Source organism: Gastrolobium bilobum, unplaced genomic scaffold (genome assembly GCF_033153095.1).
Source record: "Gastrolobium bilobum isolate Gb01-03AN ecotype WA unplaced genomic scaffold, APGP_CSIRO_Gbil_v1 utg22006, whole genome shotgun sequence".
Taxonomy (NCBI): Eukaryota; Viridiplantae; Streptophyta; class Magnoliopsida; order Fabales; family Fabaceae; genus Gastrolobium; species Gastrolobium bilobum.
Window position 1 is genome coordinate 163,705 of NW_026896561.1, and position 23,935 is coordinate 187,639.

General features: G+C 37.6%; 3 protein-coding genes across 4 annotated transcripts; all 3 read left to right on the forward strand.

Annotated features, from left to right (window-relative positions):
- The first annotated feature begins 670 nt into the window (after positions 1 to 670).
- On the forward strand, positions 671 to 7,295 carry LOC133300565 (glucan endo-1,3-beta-glucosidase 4-like). Of its 2 annotated transcripts, none has more exons than XM_061500125.1 (5): positions 671 to 807; positions 1,549 to 1,688; positions 3,142 to 4,377; positions 6,823 to 6,850; positions 6,951 to 7,295. In XM_061500125.1, exons 2-5 carry the CDS (start codon positions 1,607 to 1,609, stop codon positions 7,096 to 7,098), a joined length of 1,494 nt encoding a protein of 497 aa, XP_061356109.1. In that variant the 5' UTR covers positions 671 to 807; positions 1,549 to 1,606; the 3' UTR covers positions 7,099 to 7,295. The 2 variants fall into 2 exon arrangements, with proteins under 2 accessions (XP_061356109.1, XP_061356110.1); XM_061500126.1 differs by having other exon boundaries at positions 1,576 to 1,688.
- Positions 7,296 to 14,800: 7,505 nt separating this feature from the next.
- Positions 14,801 to 16,921, forward strand: LOC133300569 (uncharacterized). The gene is made up of 3 exons (XM_061500134.1): positions 14,801 to 15,113; positions 15,211 to 15,381; positions 16,509 to 16,921. The coding sequence occupies exons 1-3, from the start codon at positions 15,015 to 15,017 to the stop codon at positions 16,590 to 16,592; spliced, it is 354 nt and encodes a 117-aa protein (XP_061356118.1). The 5' UTR covers positions 14,801 to 15,014; the 3' UTR covers positions 16,593 to 16,921.
- Positions 16,922 to 18,990: 2,069 nt separating this feature from the next.
- On the forward strand, positions 18,991 to 19,919 carry LOC133300553 (constitutive photomorphogenesis protein 10-like). Its single transcript, XM_061500112.1, has 3 exons — positions 18,991 to 19,237; positions 19,364 to 19,437; positions 19,887 to 19,919. Exons 1-3 carry the CDS (start codon positions 18,991 to 18,993, stop codon positions 19,917 to 19,919), a joined length of 354 nt encoding a protein of 117 aa, XP_061356096.1.
- Positions 19,920 to 23,935: the final 4,016 nt, after the last annotated feature.

Genomic DNA, 23,935 nt, shown 5'->3' on the forward strand with positions numbered 1-23,935 from the left:
TAACATGAGAAAATCAAACCCCATATATATATATATATATATATATATATATATATATATATATATTTATATATATATGGCATGATATTCTTACACCAGTATAAGAGTTAGAAATCTTACACTCAATCTTGATCATTGATCCACTTGTATCCAATGACTTACATTACTAAAAAATTAGAGCCCTTAGATATAAGTGAGATCAATGGTCAAGATTGAGAGTATAATTTACATTGATGTAAAATGAGATATATATATATATATATATATATATAAAATAAAGATGATCGGTGAAAAAAAATTAATTTTTATCGTCTATGTAAAATTAAAAATAAAAATAAAAAGACCAAGTGTAAGAAATAAAAGAACAAATAAAAGAACAGTAAGTATGGGTGGGTAAATGATGTGGATGTTAATTGTCTTGTAGTAATAACTTAATTAGTTGTGACCACTGATTCAGTAAAGTGAGTGAGACTTCACACTGTTGAGTTATGTCTCTCCACTTTTCACATTCCTTCAACGTTGTTAAAGTCCAAAAGAGTTAGATGCATGAAGGAACACACCTTCATCACATTCACATTGCAATCTAAATCTTCTCGTACCTACCTATATCCCTATCTACATATAGGTCGTGTTTTTTTTTCTGGGTGTGTTTTTACTGAATGGGGTTCGAACTTTGAATTGAATGGTTGCAGGGTTTTAGTTTCAGGTGAAGTGAGTGTTCTGTTGTGTCCCAACTCTTGACTAGTATTTTACTTTACTCAGAAGAGTAGCTTGTGAACAGTAACTCTTGCAGGGTTTTCAGATCAGGTATGTTTTATTTACCACAATACTCTATTTGCTTATTCATTCGTATCGTGTGTGTTTCTGTTTCTGTTTCTGACACGACAAACGAGGGGGTTTTCATGATCTAAGTTTTAGCTTGCTTGCTTCTTCATGTGCCTGGGAGATTGATCCCTTGTTTCGTTGACTTACTTTCTTTTACTTTGAGGCCTTTTACTGTTCCTTCACGCTTCTTTTTTGTTTCTTTATAAACCCTTTGTTTGGTAATGAGGGTTTGGTTATGCCCCATTGCCCCTTAATGCTTTTTGTAAACTTGTTTTCCCTCTTATCTCTGTTTTTTTTTTTTAGGAAACATAGTAGTTGTTTAGTTATTACGTTGTTCAACTAAGCCTTGATATGTTTATGTTAATTTTTTATTGTGTACAATGCACCTATGAGGTTAAAGCCAATCCTTCCTAATAGTTTGTGATTCCAGAAATTTGTGTTTTTGTATTACCTTGAGAACTTGTGCTTACTAGATTTGATTTTTGTACATCAGTTTTATTATATAAGAGTGCATATAAACATGTGCAACCTAGTTTCTTCTCTAGTTTGAATTGCTTCTTTTCTGATGTACAATTTTTTGTGCTCTTGTCCATTGTTCTTGAAGGACTTTTGATTATTATTGTTTCATCCAACTGGCGGACTTTGTTTAGTTATCTTTTTCTTTTGTGTTTATATTATTTGATTTTAGCTTTTGAAAATGTGATTTCGTATTTATTGCTGAAGTTTGATAGCGAAGGCTTTGCCTGGCAGCTATATTGGGCTGAATTTGCTGACTGAGGTGATGTTGGATGTGATGAAGCTTAAAAGATGGCTCGCAAGTGTTTTGTTGCTCACTATTGTTATGCTAACCTCCTCTACATTAGGTAATTTATACCTCTCTTAGTATTTTTCTTATTTCTTTTATCTATCTCAATTTGACTTTTCTACTTTCTTTTTATTCACATGATCAGTCCACTCTATTGTCCAGACTCCAGACTGCTTTTGTGGTTATGTTATGTGTCTATTAAATTTTGGATCAAAAGTATCAAGGGCTTTTTAATATTGGAAACTTTTCAGAATATTATTTCCATTTTGACATTTATGCCATAGCTTTTTATTTCAAAATAATTTTTTTTAATTATATAAAAGAATGTCTAAACCATTTTTTCGAATCTAAATCAAATGGCTCATAGGTGATAGCCTAACAATAGCCATGTTGTCTTACTATTTCCCCCCTAAATAAATAGATGTTCTTATTATATCAAGTCTTAAACTGAAACTTATCATGGCAATGACTTTATGAGATTGGATTTATATAGTTTATGTTGTTGGGCTTCCTCCTTCAATGCTAAGCCCAAGCCCATTTGAGGGGTTTCCTAACCCTAACCCTAATTTCCACCTCCTCTATATATACTCATTAGTTGAGGGTGGAGGCTAGGTTAGATTTTGAGAGGTCAGATTTGAGAGAACAAATTTGAGAGAATTATTTGATTGTTTGAGCAAGGCTTTATGCTTTGCATTTGAAAGATCTCTAGAGAGAGAGTTTGAGTGAAACATCTCTATGGTAGTTTGATTATCACCATTGTTGGAGAGGTTGAGTTAACCATCACATTGTTGTATTTGATTATTTGTAACCATTATTTTCATAGTGGATTTTTGATCTGGACTAGGTCCCGTGGGTTTTTACTTCTTCATTCAAGAAGGTTTTCCCACGTTAAATCTGGTTGTGTTCTCCTTCTCTCTCCTGGTGAAGTTCAGGCTGAGGTATTGCCGAGATCCGAGATCAGGATCTTGTTGATTGACTTCCGCACAAAGGCTGCTTAGCCGAGTTTGAGGGAACCGAGTTCCCAACATATGTTGCCCCCTTCCTGTCTCCGTCTTGTTCTGTTTTTGCCATAAATTAAAATTCTGTGATCCAGTTCAACATTAAGGAGTTGGAGGCTTTGATAAGGATCACTTTGGGTGCAGGGAGTAGATGCTTTTAAATGTTTGAAACTTTGCTTTTGGTACTTTTCATTGCCCATCAAATTCTGACTGTAAAATCTTAAGTTCTGCAAGTTGACTGCTGAGTCTCTTACGTTTGCATCTGCATTTATTAAACACAGTTCATGAGCTGTTTTCCTGTATTATTTGATTTCACAGTTAAAATTACTGCTTTTCTTATACGAGATAATAACTATATGCCTGGTACGTTGTTCAGCTTCTTATTTTAAAAACCTGGTTACGATTGCCACAAAGGGGAAGAAATTAAGGGATGTGAATTTGTGACAGATAATTGAACCTCTATTGTCTTTTTGAGCTGATGCCTGATGTGATGTCAAATTTTTGAATTTGTAGGTGCATTTGTGGGGGTAAACATTGGCACTGATGTTTCTGATCTGCCATCTGCTTCAAATGTGGTTGCTATTCTAAAAGCCAATCAAATTACTCACGTGCGTCTGTATGATGCGAATGTGCACTTACTACAAGCCCTTTCAAACTCTAGTATTGAAGTAATTGTTGGTGTCACCAATGAGGAGGTACTGAGGATTGGAGAATCACCATCAGCAGCTGCAGCCTGGGTTAATAAAAATGTAGTTGCCTATGTGCCATCCACCAACATCACAGCAATTGCAGTTGGCAGTGAGGTTCTTTCCACTATCCCAAATGTTGCTCCTGTTTTGGTTCCTGCCATGAATTCTCTTCACAAAGCCCTTGTTGCTGCAAACCTTAATTTACGGGTCAAAGTTTCAACTCCCCAGTCTATGGATATTATCCCTAGGCCTTTTCCTCCTTCTACTGCCACCTTTAACTCGTCATGGAACTCGACTATCTACCAACTCCTTCAGTTTTTGAAGAACACAAACTCCTCCTACATGTTAAATGCATACCCCTACTATGGATACACTAAAGGAAATGGCATTTTCCCTATTGAATATGCCCTTTTCCGACCTCTTCCTTCAGTGAAGCAAATTGTTGACCCGAACACTCTATTCCATTATAACAGTATGTTTGATGCTATGGTGGATGCCACCTATTACTCTATAGAAGCCTTAAATTTCAATGGTATACCCATTGTTGTCACAGAGACTGGCTGGCCATCGTTTGGTGGAGCAAATGAACCAGATGCTACTGCCGAAAATGCTGAGACCTACAATAATAATATGATTCGGCGAGTTCTAAATGATTCAGGTCCGCCTAGTCAGCCAAACATTGCCATTAATACATACATATATGAATTGTTTAATGAAGACAAGAGAAATGGGCCTATATCAGAAAAAAATTGGGGCATCTTTTATACTAATGGAAGTACTGTTTATCCTTTGAGCTTTAGTGCTTCTGGAATTTCTTCAGCTGTTTATTGTGTGGCTAAAGATGGAGCAGACTCTGATAAGCTGCAAGCTGGCCTGAGCTGGGCTTGTGGACATGGCGGAGCAAACTGTGCTGCTATTCAACCAGGGAAGCCATGCTATCTCCCCAATAATCTGAAAAGCCATGCCTCTTTTGCTTATAATGATTATTATCAGAAAAAGCATAGTACGGGTGGAACATGTGACTTTGATGGTACTGCAACAATCACTTCCCAGGATCCTAGTAAGTTGATATGGCTTTTTAATTATTCTGATATGGTACTCTTGTAACATATAGTTATTTCTCTGGACCGTCAGACATATATAATCATCTTCTTTTCAAATTCACACTTACTAATAGCCCTGCGGCAAAATCATAGATTTGGAAGTCTTTGGTTGTTGTCTCTGTTTGAATGACTGATAGGCCAAGAAAGCAGTTATAGTTATGATAACTATTCAAGTTATAGGCACATAGCAATGTGCTTTTCAACTTACTCACGGACACATTCACTGAAGGTTGAATTTTTCCTCCTTCAAAACAGGCCTGGCTGATAAATTTATAGATTCTAAAGTCATTGGTGCCATGTCTCTATTTGACATATGAATAGGGCAAGAAAGCAATTGCAATTTGTTTGGATATGAACCTGAAGATCCTGTTTATTATTTATTAGTTATATATTTTCTTCTTTTTGTTTGATTAGGTTAATGGCATAGCTTTAAATTTTCTTAATTCATTATATTTAAGAACTGCATGTAGAATTGGGATTTTGTAAAATATTTGTAATATAGAGTGATATCTTATCATTTGTGTACTAGTTGAATGAAATACTCATGCAAAGGCGGGTTACTTGTGAAAAAAATGTCGGGTTTTCAATGTCATTTTAAATTTTTTATGTTCTATTATCCATTAATTATTACATAAATTTAACCAAAAAATAAACTAAATATAATCATTGAATCATTCTATGAGTGATGTAAAGTGGTGGGTCTGTAAAGTGCAAATTGGATTTAACATCATTGCTTCCACATTGAATATTAGTCACCCTACTTCAAGTATAGGTCCTGTTTCCTGTTAGCTTACTCGTTAGGATATCCAAATGAATGGAGGGTAGTTTTCTTATTTCTTCAATCATAATGTAATGCATAATTGCTGGATACAGTTTCATTGCTTGATAATACTGAATTGGAGTGATAATTTTAGAATGTTACTCTTCAATTATCTATTAACTTGTCTCGTAGAAATGCCCCAGAGCCTTGCTGGTTGGATCACTAGTAGTATTACTATTGACTGGGTGCATTTCTTTGCATTCATGCAACTTCCTCCTAACAACAATATCATCCCGTAACAGCTCGTAACACTCGTACCCCCATTGAAACAGACCTTGTCCTCAAGGTCCAATAGGAAAGAGAACTGATATCCTCCTGTGTCCCAAATAGAATGGGGGCATGAGCTGCATAATGTGCTGCACTTGCAAAAACAGCATTAAATTTTTTGCAGCTTTGAGTTCCACTGCCAGTGTGACAAAAAAAAAAAAAACCACTCCTCATTAAACCCGACTAGTGAGTGTGGGGTGGAGGTAATCTTTGTACGCAGCCTTACCCTTGCATAATTGCAAAGAGACTGTTTCCTGAATTCGAACCTATGACCTTGTCACGAAAGAACAGTTTTACCACTATTCCGGTTCGCCCCCTTGCCAGTGTGACAAACAAAGGATGAAAAATGGTTTCTCTGAGCTATTTCTTGTGTTGCTTGCGTGACTGGTTTCCCACCATTAGGATCAAGACTATGCTCCATCTCTACTGTTGCAGCACCTTTCTTCAATATGCCCAGTGGATAGATCATGAATATTTGAGTGTGAGCTCCCAGTAACATTGTCAAAGAAATTCGAATGGGTCTGAAGTCGTCTGTTTCTTTCCTAAGGAAAGAGCCAGAATAGGATTTAGAAGAAGAAACAAAATGCAAAGGGAGGGTAGTGGATGTGGTCACTGCAACTGATAAACAACTTGACTTGAGAGAAGGGACTTCCCCATGAAAAGACCACAATAGAGAACGTGAATCTACTGGGTTAGTTTTACCATGGGTCTGTAGTGGTGAACACGGTTTTTGTGACGGCATATAGACTGATTTAGAAACCAAACCTCGCATGTGAGGATTCATGGCCATCATTGTGTTGTAAAGTTGCTGCACCAGACCCGCAAGAGAGTAAGTTGATTTTGTTGATCATCAAATCTGGCTTCTAGGCGCTGCAATTTTGAGTTCAACTCTCAATGCAAGCACCAATTTTACAATAGTAACTATGATAGGGAAGAGAAATGAGGAGAATCAAGGAAACTTGAGATTTTCATTCATTGCATTTCTCAGTTTACAGTTTCTTATCTATACTACTGCTTCATCTATAAGCATCCTTGCTACTAACTCTTACATGCTAACAACTTTTCTAACTAATTGGATATTGTTGCAACTTCCTCCTAACAACAATATCATCCCGTAACAGCTCGTAACATGGACTCTTTCAAAAATGTATCATATAAATTTGTGTGAACATGTCATGATATTTCAAGTTTGTAACTCTCTATTTCATCAATGGTTTTTACCACTGAAATGTTTCTTTGTGAGTATTGTTATATCCATGTGTTGAGGATTTGTAGGAATTTACTTAAGCAATTAATGCTGTGTGCTCTGTTGCAGGTTATGGATCATGTATATTCACCGGAAGGTATAGAATCTTAATATATATGCATCAATGGTTAATTAGATTTCGAAGTATTTCTTACTTTTTAAAATTCTTATCTGATCATGCAATATTATGATGTCAGTTCTAACTCAAGCACCGGTGGAATGAGTTTAGCACCTACGGCACTGGGACCTTCAAGTCCCTTTGGAGCAAGTACGAACCTGCAAGTGTCTAGCCTCCAGTATTTGATATGTGCTGTTGGTGTAATTTTTGCTGTGGTAGTGTTATGACCAAAAGGTCGATGAACTTTAGATTGCAATTCAATGATTCGTGGAATGTAGTTTTCATTGGTTTTGATTGTTACTTTTCTTTAGTTCATTTTATTCTTCATACCTATGTCCCATCTTGTGCATTTGGGGTCTTTGTAATCTATCCTTTAAGATAGAGGGTAGCGGCTTAAATTTAGTTAGAGGAGACTAACCCAAGACGGAGCCTTGAAGAAACTATTGCCTTTGTTCTTCAACAAACAAATGATGCACTTGTGATCATTCTCACCTTCTCTTTTACCTCCTTTTGGGTTAGGGGAAAAAACCCTTATATTAGCATTTTTCTTATCAATCGGTTACATAACTTAATGATAAGGAAATTTGCATACGCTTCATTTGAACTATTTTTAAAAAAGTGGATTCGTTTGAACTATTTAAAAAGTTAACGTGGACCAATGAATACGGGACTATGAAAGATTTGTAAGAAAGAAGTATTTGCAATAGTTTTTTTATTTTTAGAAAAAGAAGTATTCTGGTTTCTTCACTTATTTTTCTTTTTCATTAGTCTTATTTTTTTTTTCAATTGTTCTCTTAATTCTAAGGGCGCGTTTTTTTTTTTAAAAAAAAGAGAGAGGTATGCTAGGATAAGTTATTTTACCATATTTTTATGGAGTAGGTTATATTTACAAATTTTTTTGTTTACAAATTATTCTAAGTACGATCGGTCGTTCTTGGTGTAATTTGTAAAAAATGTTTGTAAACGGATCATATTCTTATTTTTATTATGATAAAACAGATGGTTAATTTATAGGCTTTTCCAAGGAGGGACTTGAATTAGGATACAAAGGAATAAGATAAGAAATTATGACTTTTATATTTTTTTAAATATAAAATGAGAATTAATCTTTAAATAAGTCAAAAGAAAAAAATTAAAAATTAATTTTAAAAAATTATATAAAACCATGTTATAAAGAATATTTTTATATATTTATATCATAACCCAATACTATATAATTATATCATAACAGATGGTTAATTTAGTGCATATTGAATACAGAATAAGATACTAGTTTATGAGACCATATTTTTTCCTACTTTTATTCAACATTCTTATTATATATGTCTTTATCATATCTTAAAGTCCTAAATATTATAGAAAATTATTATAAATTACAATTTTGTGAAAATAACAAAGAAATTATCTTAGGTGACTAATAATGTTATTGCTTCTTTTTTTTTTAATTTTGTATATTTATATCATAACTCAATACTATATATGCTTTTTTTTAATATTATAAAAAAATAATAATGTTATTGCTAGGCTTTTTGACCCTTAATTAATAACTAATTATCAAATTGCCCTTCATTCAAAACTATTTCGAAAATTTACCCTCCCCAACAAACATAACACCAATCTGCCCCTGTTTGACCGTTGACCACGAAGCCTACCCGGGTACACCATTACCTACCCGGGTAATTTTTGAAACTTTTTATCTACCCGAGTATGTAGGGGTGTACCCGGGTAGAGTTCTTGAATCTGGGAAAATGGTTGAATTATTTACCCGGGTATGGAGCAGTGTACCCGGGTAAACATCGACGGTAGGGTTTTAAAATACCCCAGCAGCCCCATTTCGAAAACCCACAAAAGGGGTACCCGAGTAGAGCTGCTGGAGGAGTGTCTTCTTGAGCAATTTCAGGCATAATCTTGCACCAATTCGTCTTGTTTCTGATCATCATTCGCGGACCTTGCAACCTCTTTGCCTTCTACCGATTGAAATCGATCAAAGGTGCATTTTTTTTTTCAGTTTTTTCAATTATGTTATGATTTCTGTTCTGATTCATTGTATTTTCGTTTATATCATTTGATTCTGTCCGAATTATTTTATCAATTTGTATGTCATACGCTTACCCTAACCCTAACCCTGAATCTAACCCTAACCCTAACCCTAACATGTATCTAATTTCTGATTTTGGTTATTTTTTCAGTTTAATAGTGTGACACAATGACCTCTTGACGCGTTTCAAAGCTGCTAGTGACCCATTCCGAGAGAAGAACCAAGAGTCGTCACGATGGGTCGTCATCCTCTCAGCCCCAGGCTGCTTCGAGTCAGGCTCCGGACTTGACGTTCAGATATTTGTTTGAGGATGACATACCTTCACACGAGAAGTTCGTGAAGTTTTTCATGACCCGGAAGATCTGCGAACCGAAATCACTGGATTCAGCATTCTTCAACCTAGAGCGTTTTGACATTGTGCCGCTTCTTGAGCAGACACATTTACTTCACCTGGCGGAGATGCGGTGCCCATACTCGGAGGTTATGGTAAGAGCCTTCTACCAGAACCTTGGCTACTCGCAAGGCGAGCTGACTTCCCGTGTCTGCGGGATTGATATCATCATGACTGCTCCTATCTGGACGGAGCTACTGGGGTTCGATTTTGATGGTGTCACAGGAGAAGCACTATATGATGGAGACAGCCATCATATATTTGGTGATTATAACCGGGAGACCATTGTTACAGAGACTAGGAGGGCAGACGCTGAGCCCGGTCATTTTGCTCATTATCCTGTTAGCAACTTGTCAGTTTCTGCTCGCATTCTTCATTATGTGGTGACACATATTATTTTCCAGCGCCCGCATAATCACTCAAAGGTGCTGGAAGGGGACTTTGCCATCCTGTGGGCCCTCCTTCACAGTCAGCAGGTGAACTGGAGGCATTACATATGCATACTGATGTGGAAGGCAGCCAAGTCAAAGAAGGCTGAATTGCCTTTTGCATTTCTGGTGCAGAAGATTCTGCATAGATTTGGAGTGCCTATGGCAACAGAGACCTTGAAGACCGCCAGAGGCTGGAATGCTATATTTGGTGAGAGGCTCCTGAAGCAGTGTGGGATCCTACCGAACAGAGCGGGTATCTGGACATGGAAGAAGGCACCAGAACCACCTGAGATCCCATTCCACCGCGATGCTGAGATGTAGGATGCACCTGCATGTGATGTGTTGGTCTTTATGAGTTTATGCAATTTTGTGTTGTTTATTTTGTAATGTGGTATTTATAAGATGTGCTTTTCATGGTTTATGATGTAGGCCTTGATGACGATGACGATGATGATGGCGTTGCTGAGGTTGATGTCAGACCGACACGTCCCACCCGCAGTCGGTGACCACCAGCTCCTCTTGAGGGTGGATGGACACTTGATCATGTCATGGCATCCATATATGATCTGACTACTGACTTTAGAGGATATAGACAGAGCACGAGCAAGTGGCGGAACCAGATGGACACAAGGGTTGCACGGTTGGACACAAGGGTTTCACGCTTGGAGGGTTTAATTGGCGAGGGTGCCCATACTCAGGAGGAGGAGGAGGAGGATGATGACAATGGGGATGACACACAATCGGATGAAGAGAATGGGGAGGACACGCCATCGGATTAGTGTGTCCATAGGGTTTCATATCATTGATTTAGTTTGATGTAATGTAGTCATTTTGGTACATTTAGGAACTTTACCTACATTGCATGGATGTTTTTATACTGGATGTTCAAAATTTGAATGAATGAAATTTTCGTTTTGCGCACGTTTAGACTTGTTGGTTCTATGCATTAGTATGGGACCTTGCATTAATATTGTCATAATTAATTTGGAAATCAATTCAACCCAAAGTACTTTAATATTCATGTTCAACTTTCATTGGTGCACATCTTGATTACTGCATCCTATTTCTACGAAATCAATCCACCCCCAAGTCATACTGTATGTAGGTATTACACAACAATTACCAAAATGCAAAAAAAATGGCCAAAACAGCATCTGCAACAGCATCTGCAACTGGTCTACCCGGGTACCACGAACTGGTCTACCCGGGTAGGATGTACTCGGGTATATCATTACGAGTTACCCGGGTAGACCAGTTGCAGATGCAGCAGCAGGTGCTGTTCAATCCATTTTTTTTGCATCTTGGTAATTGATGTGTAATACAATAACCTTAACTGACTCGGGGAAGGGGTAAATGGGTATGGTAGACATTCGGATTGCACAATACGGAACGAGTGACTCGCTAAACTTAACGGATACATTTCAACAACACAAGAATACAGTTCAACAATACATTTCAACAACACAATACATAACTAATACAAGATAAAGTTTAGGGTACAAGGAAACAAAACAATACGTAAAGTGATTGTCATTACAAAACAAAGTACTACACAAAAACAATACGTAATCATGCTTGTCTTAGTCTCAATGGACATGTACGAATGTTATGTCCAACTTGCTTGCAATGCTTACATCTGCTCTGACTGCTAGAGGGTTGAGACTCAACCCAATCCATCTCATTATGAATCCTTGAAGACTTTGGTCTTCCTTTTGCACGTACCAACTGAGCATCCGGAATTACAGTAGGCCCAACAACAGATGGAATCAACAATTCATTGCCAATAGGAAACCAGTGTGCAGCATATACTTTAGCAATGGTTGGAATTTTGAAAACATGATCCACATAATCATAATGGTTTAGCTTGGCTACCTTGCAAACTGCTAATACATGACTGCAGGGATACCTCCTTGTTGTAAACCTACCACACTGACATGTACGATTGATTAAGTCCACTCTCATGGTGTCACTGACCTCGTGTGTAGATTGATTGTAGGCATCCTCAACCTCAAACAATAACAGCTCACTATCATATATCCTCACACGATAAGTGCCGGCCAATTCATCATTTTTTTGCAAAGCTGCCTCAACCTTCTTTGAAATTATCCAACCTTGTGAGATATCTTTTTCAATCCCTTCACGTCTCTTGACGAAATACTCAACGAGTCTACTGAATGTCATCTTGACCAATTCAGTTATAGGCAGATTTCGTGCTCCACGAAGCACCTTATTCACACACTCAGATAGGTTAGTTGTCATATGACCAAACCTACGTCCTGTCTCATCATACGACCTGCACCATTGCTCTTTCGGAATCGCATCCAACCATGAAGCAACTTCAGGATTGTTCTCGATAAATTCCTTGTATCTAATGTCGAAATTTATCTTTGAACATGTGTACCCTGCAAAAAACCATGACATATGCATTGGTTAGTGAATTTCATCAACGTTTTCTTCAAATGGTTGAAAATGTGAGTAATTATACTGTACATTACCTAATTTCATCAACGTTTTCTTCAATTCCACATTCCTAAAACGGGTATTGAAGTTGCTTCCGATGTGACGTAGACAAAATACATGATAAGCATATGGAGGCTGCCACCCTCCGTGATCTTTCACCGCCCTTATGATGCTTCGATGACGATCGGATATTAGACAAATACCATGCCTATGTGTGACATGAAAACGTAAAAGGCTAAGAAACCAGGACCAATCATCCAACCTCTCACCTGGAGGAACAACAACAAAGTCAATAGGGATGGGCTCAGAAATTATTTACAGTATGAAGTGGCAAAAAAGGGTCACATGCTTTCACATACCCCAAAGCAAAATTATTTACTCACCTGGAGGAACAACAACAAAGGCAATAGGGAGCAGAAATCCATCTCCATCCTGAGATGTTGCAATCAATAGAGTACCTCTGTACTTCCCATACAGATGAGTGCCGTCAATTTGAATTATAGGCTTGCAGTGTTTGAATGCTTCAATGCATTGGTGAAATGTCCAAAAAACCCTTTGAAATACGGCCCTGTCTGTATAAACCCGACGTTCATCAAAACATTGATTTGTATCAAGCTTGAACACAGAACCCACATTCACCTCCGTCATATACTTCAGCCAATTTGGCAAGAATCCGTACGATTTCTCCCAGTCACCAAACAACTTAACGATGGCCTTCATTTTTGCCTTCCAGGCCTTCCTGTACGTTATGTTGTATCCATATGTTCCCTGTATCCTCTCCTGTATCAGAGCTGGTCTTGTGGATGGATCTTCCTTTAACATATCTGGAAAAAAAAAATAACTTTACCATATTCTCAATTAATCTGAATCATTAAATACACAGTAGAATACATACTCATTATAGCCGCACAAATGACATTTGAATCCAACTGTCTATGGTCCTGTGCTAGGCCTTGATTTAGGCATGTGTGACCTTGACCCCATTTACGGACCACCCAATTAGCTCCCTTCTTCGGCTTAATTGCCCTCATATACCAGGGACAACCGTCAGCATGGTTTTTACACTTCATAACAAATCTTGACTCGTCGCTTTTTTCAACTATGGCTGTCCTGCGCCCCTTCATACAATGTATCTTCACAGCATGTTGCAATTCTGGTTTGGACCCAAATTCTTGTTGCACAAATAACGGATCTCCTAACTTCCAACCTCCGTGCAAGTCATCATCGCCATATAGAATCTCCAACTCGTCATTAGGGTGCGCCCAGTTAATGAATGAATAATGTTGGCTTTCATTCCAGAATGGCTCCTCAGACCCTGCATCTAAAGATCAACTCTCATTTGTCTGAATGAATACCACCACAAATAATAAATTGTCTAAAGCAAATGTTCAAATTTAATAACTTACCACTACTGACTGGGTCGACATGAAGTGGTGACAAGGCTGGGGTACCGAGACTTACGGCGCTCATGTCAGCCTCAAAATTACCGTCCACGTCAGTGTCTGACGAATCACCTTCTGGAATAGCACTTTCAGGTTCTCCCTCATCTCCGCTGTCCACATAGTCCTCGTCTTCATCCTCATCCAATGCTACCTGAGGAGGTGCAGAAGATCGTACAACTGTATCTTCTTGACCGGTACAGTGTGCAGTAGTGGTTGTATGCACCGGTAAAGATGAAGATTGTCCAACATCAACTTCAACATATATCTCAATATATTTTAATACTTTCCATTCAACAAACGCATCTGTTACGAACTCCACATCTTCATCATCATTTATATCGTTTCCAATGTAGTATATTGTATCCATATCCACTACAGTCTCTAACCTGGCTATCATGCGGTGGATGGAATGTATGCCTTCTGACTCCATTTTTTGAAGAATTCTCTCCTTCAGTTCATTGCATGTAGTGCCCACTTTGATTTTCATCTTTTTTGTTTTTCCTTCAAATCGGACACCGTTCGGACCTTCAAAATGCCTCCCATTGTAGTATATAACTATAGGAACCATGTTTGGACTTGAACTCATCTTTCACACAAAAATTAGATCTAGGTTTTGGGTTTGGAGGTTGGTTCGGATTTTTGAGCACAAAATGGGAGTGTGGAGATGTAATCTCAATGTCCCACCAAGATTCAGCTTTCTGAAATGATGAGATGAAATATGTGTGATGTTTCGGATTAGAGAGGGTAAGAGAGAGAGATTTAGGGTTTCAAAAACCCTATACCTCGCAACAATGGCCGAAACCCATACATATCGGGGTTTCTGGACGCGATTTACCCGGGTACACTGATCCATACCTGGGTAAATAATTCAACCATTTTCCTAGATTCAAGAACTCTACCCGGGTACACTCCTACATACTCGGGTAGATAAAATTTTTCAAAAATTACCCGGGTAGTTAATGGTGTACCCGGGTAGGCTTCGTGGTCAACGGTCAAACAGGGGCAGATTGGTGTTATGTTTGTTGGGGAAAGTAAATTTTCGAAATAATTTTGAACGAAGAAGAATTTGGTAATTAATTATTAATTAAGGTCCCTATGTCATTGTCTCACCATTAAGCAAATTCGTTGCTAGAATTTATTAACATTATTTTGCGCCTCCTCACTTCCTCTTATTTCTCATTATACTAGGGTTTTTGCAAGTAAAATTCAACTCTCTCTCTAATTTATAGTTGAATAAAACTATAATTAATAGGTGGGTGCGTATTGTGTGTTGCGATTTGATTTGATGTCTAAAGTGAGTTCCAGTTCCAGAAGAAGAGAGGCGTAGGCGTAGCACTACACTGATTTCTTTGTTTGTGTTTGTGAAAATCATCGATCGGAAATGGAAGGAGCAATCAACCGAAAAGGGTACGCGTGGGCAGTATATGCCGGATTCAATGCCGCTCTTGCTGCCATTTCCACCAAGCTCTCCGTTCACCAGGTTTTCTTCTCATTCAGAGTTTGTTTCTCCTAATTTTTGCAGATTATTATTATTATTCTTTGATCTTAGATTGTAATACCTAATTTATTGGGAACAGTATATTAGATACGCGCTGGTGTTATTATACAATGTCACTATGTGGGGTTGTTATGTCAACAGTCTTAAGGCTCTCTCTTCTCTTCAAGCAACTGTCACCAATTTTGCTACCAATTTTATCACCTCTGGTTTGGCTGGTTTCTTCTTCTTTCATGAATCACTCTCTCTCCAGGTAACAACTACTATTATTTTTATACATACCCCTTCTCTTCTAAATATTGCTTGCAATTGCTATCTATCCATATATGCCATAGCTAACCCCTAATTCAATTGCATCACTTTGGGCTCAAATCCAAGGATCCCAATTCCTTCAATTTTAGGCCAATTTCACGTTCTGTGCATTTAGAATTTATTTTCCAACACATCAACCCAATAGTGGAAAGAGGGAGGGCCTAGGAAAGGCTGTCGGATTAATATAAACCATTAAAAAGGCCCTCACTCAATAGCTTAAGTTTTTGGGTTGAATTTGTTATCTACACAAGATCATGATCCTCATTGCCCCCCCCCCCCACATTTTTAGTGGAATTAAATAAGCACAAGGTAAATTAAAAATTGGGCATATGCAATATCCACTCTTCAAGCCCAAAAAGCTCCTGCGTGAGATTTCGTGTCAGAGAATAATATAAAATATTAAAAAGGTCCTCTCCCAAAAGCTTAAGTTTTTGGGTTGAATTAGTTCTTTACAAGGACGATCATCTTTTATATAAACCTTTAAATGTCAGCATTATTAACCTTTAATTGTCAGCGTTATTGTGTTGTTTTTGGTCATATATACAGTGATTGCCCCCTTCAAATTCTTAAAAGTCTTTCAGTTTTGAACATAATTTTGTTCTTTTCGTTACATAGATAGTTATAACTTTTAAGAAATACTACACTTGTAATTTCACCTCATTCATGAAATTTTCTGGCTCCGAGTCCGGCATTGCATCAACCTATGGTTGGAACTTGGAATTATTTTTGGATTAAGAATTAATCAGGTGATCTTCTCAAATACTTCAGAATAGAGTTTTAATTTCAAGCGTAGATTGAGTTTGGTATCCCCTTTATATTGGGCTGAAGAATTCAGGGGTGAGCTTTTGGTACAAATTTTCACATAAAGTTCATCTTTGGGTTTCAATTTTTAATGGGCAAACATAACTGACACTTAATGTTGCTCTGCTTCTATATCACTAATAGAGTAGAGGACAAATTGGTTTTCCTTTGTTTGTGACTGCTGATGTTGACAATGCTGGTTATTTGTCTATTATGTATTTGAATTATTGATTCATGCATTTTCTTATACAAAGAACTGTTCCACAGTGGTTTGCAGGTGCCCTACTTATCATAATTGGTGTGGTAATACTTAGCAGCTCAGGTATTGAGAAGAAGGTTAGCACGGATTAGACGTTAAGGCTCAGCGTGATACCTTTCAGGCTTGCTTGTTAAAGATGGAGGCTAACATCTGCAAACCGTATGGAAGTATACTTTGAACAAGAATGTGAAATATCAGGAATAGTCTAGTTAGATCGTTTGCATGGCAATTCGCCTCACATGAAACACAAACTGCGTAATTTGCTTCGTGACTTTGCCAAATTAATAACTCCTGTTATATGCCATTTAGGTTGTGGCAATTGTTGTTATTAGCCGCAAGCAACTTTTAGTTGAACCACCTGATGGTTCTTTTAAGTTATGTTTGTATTATGATTTCAAGCTTCAATTGTTATATTTTTATCTCGGAGCTAGGTATAAGGGAAGTTGAATTTTATCTAAAAGTGATTCGCTCCATTTTCAAAAATCAGCTATATTTATGAATGCAGTTCAACATTCATCTGCAACTACAAGTTTTCTTATTCATCAATTTAGCTCTCCTCTTTTCTTTGGAATTCATTCGATTCAGGTTCAACAGGAGAGGTTTACATAGAGAGAGTATTGCTCCTATCCAATTACAATTAAGAATATGACATGCCATACACTAGTACTACTACTAGTCATTCAAAATGAATCCCAGTTTAAAGACAATAAAAATTGGGGGGCTCCATATTATTTCCCCATCAATAAAAATTAAAGCCCCCATCTTCAACCCATTGAAACTCATTTCATTCCCGTTTCTTGTTAAACACCACTTTGATTCCAATTCAAATTCTGGAATTCCTTCACAAAAGACCATGTCGTACTGCGTGAACGATGACAAGTACCAATCTGATTACTAGCCTTCCTCACCTCTGTAATGTATGTGTAACTTCTGGCATATTGGTCTCTACCAGACCCTTCTAAAATGTGTTTGGCCATTCTTCTTGCAGTGAAAGCCTCGTGTATGGTTGACCCAACAGATTATTTGTTTTGTATCTCTGGAATGATCTCATTCAACTTGGTTTTTTATGACCCAGTCATTTATTTCTAGCACTTTTCAGCAACCCATTTTGATCAACCATTTTTCTTGCCGGTTGCATGAGTTTGTCAACCAATGGCTTCAACCTAAACGTGCTTGTCCTTCCAACTTGACCTTCCAATGCAACAAATTTGCATTTGACTTGGCATATCTAACTCTAACCCTTTTGGTATAACTTCAGTTGCCTTCCGGTCAAGATTGCATATTATTGAATTGCTTCTTTGAGCACTTTTCTAGAATCAAACTCCATGCCAAGTTTGAAGTTTGCATATGATACTGATGGCTTTGACAGCTTAGCAGGTGTTCGGAAGTGTTAAATCTTCCCCAACAACAACTTCACATCATTTTTTGATGATCCACATGGACCTCGATTCAATGGCCACCTTTGATGGCACATTGTAATTGTTACTTGACGTACCCACCCACACAAGTAATTAACAACTAGATCAAATTGGTGATGCAAGGAAAGAATCACTTGAAAAAGAAATTGTTTATTGTAGGACTAATTCGCAAAATTTAGAAAGGATAGACCAAAATTAAAAAAAATTATTTAGAGGAATAAAAATTGGGATAAGATACTTTTGATACCAGTGTCAAATTTTTTAGTTTGACACCAAATCTTAACCGTTGATTTTCGTCAATCAACGATTATAATTTAATGCGAATTACTAATTAATTAATAAATTTGACTCAATAAATTATAATCATTGATTGATGAAAATCAACGATTAAGATCTGATGTCAAACTAAAAAGTTTTACACTAATATCAAAGAATCTTGCCCTATAAAAAAAAAAAATTTAAACCAATGTTCATAAAAGTTGCTTGGTTAATATGGGATCTGACCTTTCTCAAAATCTACTATGACAGTTCATTCGAATTTGTCTAATAAATCATAACTGTTGACATTGATAGGACACGTAACAAATTAATTACTGAAAGGAAAAAAAAAGTTATATTTTTTTTTTCATACTTAACTTGTTATATTTTTCAATTAATCAAAATATGTAGATTATTGGACAATTACCTAATCTCTGCATCTTTTTTTGGTGAAAGAAAAAGGCTAAAAACAGCCCAGAAATAATAAAAAAAGAAACAGAAGATAGAAAACCAGCAAAAGCAAAGAGAAAACTAAGAAATCCTTAATTAACATTAAAACAAGGGTTCATTTAATCATCTTATGTTGAAGGAGAGATTTTCTCTCATGTTGTGACACATATGTGGTGGGACCCGCCATTTAAAGAAAAAAGAAAAATAAGAAAAATGAATGTCACGATTTTCGATAAGTGTGTAGGAGATAAAACTACTCTTATGCAAGAGTAGTTTTTCCCTTAAAATAAAGCAAATTGAGTGGATGAAACAATTTGGTTGAATATTATTGACAAATTAAAAAAAAAAAAAATAGTTTTGGGGAATGGTACAAAATATAATTGTTTTTTTGTTTGTGGGTAAAGAAGAACAAAGCAGAGGAGTGATGATATCAGGTGGAGGAAGATCATGTTCAACATCGTCATGGGTACCAACAACGTCGGTGTCGGCATCGGGAAAGAGGATTCAGAGGGAAATGGTTGAACTCAACAATGACCCTCCTCCTGATTGCTCTGCTGGCCCCAAGGGTGATAATCTCTATCATTGGATTGCCACTATTATTGGTACCCCAGGTCCTCTTCCTCAGACTTAACTCTTCAATTTTCTTCTTTTTCTTCATTATCACCATCACTCTTAACTTACCTAAATTGAGTTAGTATGACCTTGATGAATTTTTTCTATCTTGTTCTTCTTTATAGGAACACCATACCAAGGTGGCATATTTTTCCTTGACATAATATTTCCAAGTGATTATCCCTTCAAGCCTCCAGAGGTATTCTCAATTTTGTTCTGCGTACTAGAGTTTTTTTTGTGTATTGTTCTCTGATATAGTTGTTTCTTACAAAGGAGCGAACATACAGTTTATGAAGCAATCCATTTCATCTTTTTTAAGTGTACAAAGTTTCAATTTCGGTCTCGGTTTCATAAAAGATCTCTGCCATTGGACTTCTGTATATCCCACTATTTATTTGAGGAGTACATGTTTGCAAAAAGTAGATTACTATGAACTGATATCGTTATCTCTGGGAACGACTACCTAACTAATAATAAAGGTGACAACTTATTAGTAAGCAATTGGTGACATCTTTTTTCTGCTGATGTTTCTTTTCCTCCCCCAACTTGGTGTTTGCATTGACATGAGGAAGAATGTTGGTAGTGGTCTGCTAGATCTAATAATCTTTTGCTAGTTGTGATATGAGTGCTCTGACCTTTATTCTATAGGTTGTAGATTTATACAAGAAGAAAAGTGTATAAAACATCAACTATATGAATCTAGCTTAATCCTTTAATTTATAGAGTATCCTACCTCCAGTTATATTTTAGAATATGGATTTTATTCCTTTTTGACAAGGAAAGATGGAGTGTTTATACAAATGTGTATGTGTGAATTTTTCTTTCCTTTTAAGAATAAGGACAAAGTTTAAATTACAAAATTACAGCCCACGGGTGAGTATATAGCTCTAACTGATCTGTAGATGGTGTGTGCAGTTTTTTAAACATTTTCCCATTGAGTCCCTTTCCTTTTCATCTTGTGTTGACTGTCAAGCTGTATATGAGGTTGTATCTGTCTCTTTTTCTCCCATTAACCGTTGGTTTTGGTGAGATCTGGCACGTTTTGGATCTGTGAGCTCTGTTAGCTGAATTGATGGGTGTGCAAGGCAAATTGAGAGTCAAGAGGGCTGGAGACTGTCTGACAGTCTAGACAGTAAGGGGTTGGGATAAGGATTTTTTGGAAGAAAGGTAATAACTAATAAGCAAAAATGCATCTGTTATTTATGCATGAAGCTGTATTTTCATACAACGACTGGATTGAATTCCTTGAAATTCATGCTCGTTATTGATGGGGAAAGACTGCCTAGAGTATTCCCTTCCCCAGACACTCACGAAGTGGGTATTTGAACTGGGTCGGCCCTTTATTGATGGGGATAAAGTTGTCCTTCTATGAGTTGTTTCCATATCCACTTATTCGCAGTGGTTATGCTGACATGGATTGGATGTGGACTGACCTTGGGGTACACATGACTTGCTCCATCACCTTGGGGTACACATGACTTGCTCCATCAGCTCAGTTTTGCAAGATGATGAACTTGTCTTAGTCTTCTTGTGATGTCCCATGTTGCGCAAAGATAAAGGCTCAGTGTGGTACTTAAGCCATGGGACACTCCCATCCAATATGCTAGTCTTTTGGTGTGGACTCTCAAGGCCTTGAGTTGTAACAATTGGTGCTTTCATTGAGAGTGGAAGCGGCAAGCTGGAAAAGAGCAATCAGGGAAATGGCTACTTGTACTAGAAGGATAAAGAATGAAAGTGATGAAATATAAGACTGAAATGTATTTTTCATATATTGATTGACACCCAAAGGGATCTTTATATACAGATTACAAGGTAGTTAAGGAGTTGAAGTAATAAATAAAATACACAGTAACTGAAGAGGCATCACACTACTCAAAGGAACAAGTAGCTAGAAACAAGTAGAAAACTCTAGAATATTCTACACTCCCCCTCAAGTTGGGAGATATATATTGATCATCCCCAACTTGCTAATTAAATCCTCAAAGATGGGTTTGTGTAATCCTTTGGTGAGAATGTCGGCTGTTTGCTCCTTGGTAGGTATATATGACAAACATACACTACCCTCCTCCAATTTTTCTTTGATAAAATGACGATCAACCTCCACATGTTTGGTTCTGTCATGATGTACAGGATTTTGAGCAATACTGACTGCAGCCTTATTATCACAATAGAGTTTCACAGGTAGAGAATAAGATATCTTTAATTCTCCAAGGAGCCTTCTTAACCAGATTCCTTCACAAATGCCATGGGCTAGCGCCCGAAATTCTGCTTCTGCACTGCTTCTGGCAACAACAGTTTGTTTCTTACTTCTCCAGGTCACAAGATTTCCCCAGACATAGGTACAATATCCTGAAGTGGATCTTCGGTCCATAGCAGAGCCAGCCCAATCAGCATCTGTATAGATTTCTATCATCCTCTTGTGTCCCCTTTTAAAGAGCATTCCTCGACCAGGGGTGTTTTTGAGGTACTTGAGGATTCTATAAACAACACTAAGGTGTTTTTCCTTAGGAGAATGCATGAATTGGCTAACCATGCTAACCGCAAATGCAATATCAGGCCGAGTGTGAGATAAGTAGATCAGCTTCCCTACCAACCTTTGGTATTGCTCCCTGTCAACATCTTTTCCATCTTCAATTCCCAATTTAATATTGGGTTCAACTGGAGTTTCTGCAGGCTTGCACCCAAGCATACCTGTTTCTTGTAGCAGGTCTAGAATATATTTCTTCTGAGATAAGGAAATTCCCGCCTTGCTACGAGCAACTTCCATTCCAAGGAAATATTTGAGAGATCCAAGATCCTTTAGTTCAAACTGACTAGCTAAACCCCCTTTTAAAGATTTTATTTCTTCCCAGTCATCACCTGTGACAATTATGTCGTCAACATAAACAATGAGGATAGCAATTTTGCCACTATCGGAGTGTTTAAAAAATAAAGTGTGATTAGTCTGAGCTTGGATAAATCCTCTTTCTTTAACAACACGAGTAAACTTTTCAAACCACTCTCTAGGGGATTGTTTAAGTCCATAAAGAGATTTCTTCAACATGCATACAGAACCATCTCCCTGTTCAAAACCAGGTGGTGGATCCATGTAAACTTCCTCATGTAAGTCCCCATTTAAGAAAGCGTTCTTTACGTCCAATTGATGCAAGGGCCAATCAAGGTTGGCAGCAAGTGATAGTAAGACTCGGATAGAGTTAAGTTTGGCAACGGGAGCGAACGTCTCCTGATAGTCTATCCCATAAGTCTGAGTAAATCCTTTGGCAACCAATCTGGCCTTATATTTGTTGATGTTGTTATCTGCATTAAATTTTATTGTGAACACCCATTTGCAACCTACAGTTTTCTTTCCTCTGGGAAGTGCCACGGACTCCCAAGTTCCATTTTTTTTAAGAGCATCCATTTCTTCAAAGACTGCATCCCTCCATTTAGGGTCATTAAGTGCCTCTTGGATATTTTTTGGTATTTTTGTACCGTCTAATATAGTGTTGAAAGCACGAAAACCTGGAGATAACTTTTCATATGAAATGTGATGAGAAATAGGATGAGCAGTGCAAGATCTAGTACCTTTTCGAAGGGCAATGGGCACATCTAGGTCAGCTGTACCAGTGTTCTCAAGTGGATTGCTGGAACTAGGACTCGGGTCAGAATCCTGGCAGTCTAGAGGATCTTGAGGAGATTTTCGCCTGCTGTAGAATTTTCCCCATTTACCGGGAGGATCTCCAGTCTCTGGTACAATTGCTGTCCTTGTCTCCTGTACATTAACTCCCCCTGACTCCAAAGGTAAAGAAACAACAGATGTTTCCAAGGGTAAAGGTAAGACAGTAGAATTATTTGGATTCCAAGACTTGTCTTCATTTATACCAATAGACTCCCCCTGAAGAGAAGTCGAGGGAAAAAATGATTGTGTTTCACAAAAAGTAACATCCATAGAAACAAAGACCTTTCGAAGAGAAGGTGAGTAGCACTTGTAACCTTTTTGATTAGGAGGATATCCTATGAAGACACATTTAACAGACTTATGATCAAGTTTGGACCTTTGATGTGGAGGAATATGAACAAAAACCACGCAGCCAAACAACTTTGGAGGAAGGGAAAAGAGAGCCCGAAAGGAGGGAAAAAGAGCGGGTAAGGCAAGATATGGGAGAATGAAAATTCAGGACGCGAGAGGGCATCCGATTGATGAGATATGAGGCAGTCAAGACAGCCTCCCCCCACAGGTATTTAGGGACATGCATTGTAGACAAGAGGGCTCTAGCAACTTCAATGAGATGTCTATTTTTCCTTTCAGCCACCCCATTTTGTTGAGGGGTGTTAGGACAAGAACTTTGATGGATAATACCTTGGGGACATGAAGGACAGAATTCAGAGTAATATGTTCAGAGCTTAATGGATCCCTTTCCCGCAATATTAGAGAAACTACCATCAGCCGTCCTTATTCGTGACTGGTGATAATAAGGGGTATAAGAACAAAACAGGGATGCATTACCTGTCATATGATCAGAAGCTCCCGAATCAAGAATCCAACGACTACTATGATCAACATGGAATGCCATACCTTGTTGAGCAACATGACTAGTTGCCTCAGCAGATTGAGACATCACCTTCTGAAATTGCTCATAATTCTTACCGTTTAAACGGTGGTTAGTCCATCTGTATAGCTGGGTTGTCTCGGAAGACGAAGAACAGGGAAGAGGAAA

Bases quoted from the DNA above. Each gene is read 5' to 3' on its own strand.
- LOC133300565 (XM_061500125.1), top strand. From the start codon at position 1,607: ATGTTGGATGTGATGAAGCTTAAAAGATGGCTCGCAAGTGTTTTGTTG. The intron at 1,689-3,141 runs GTAATTTATACC...TTGAATTTGTAG, and splicing joins GCTAACCTCCTCTACATTAG to GTGCATTTGTGGGGGTAAAC. The intron at 4,378-6,822 runs GTAAGTTGATAT...GCTCTGTTGCAG, and splicing joins AATCACTTCCCAGGATCCTA to GTTATGGATCATGTATATTC.
- LOC133300569 (XM_061500134.1), top strand. From the start codon at position 15,015: ATGGAAGGAGCAATCAACCGAAAAGGGTACGCGTGGGCAGTATATGCC. The intron at 15,114-15,210 runs GTTTTCTTCTCA...TATTGGGAACAG, and splicing joins CCAAGCTCTCCGTTCACCAG to TATATTAGATACGCGCTGGT. The intron at 15,382-16,508 runs GTAACAACTACT...ACTGTTCCACAG, and splicing joins ATGAATCACTCTCTCTCCAG to TGGTTTGCAGGTGCCCTACT.
- LOC133300553 (XM_061500112.1), top strand. From the start codon at position 18,991: ATGGTACAAAATATAATTGTTTTTTTGTTTGTGGGTAAAGAAGAACAA. The intron at 19,238-19,363 runs GTCCTCTTCCTC...TCTTCTTTATAG, and splicing joins CACTATTATTGGTACCCCAG to GAACACCATACCAAGGTGGC. The intron at 19,438-19,886 runs GTATTCTCAATT...TTTATTCTATAG, and splicing joins ATCCCTTCAAGCCTCCAGAG to GTTGTAGATTTATACAAGAA.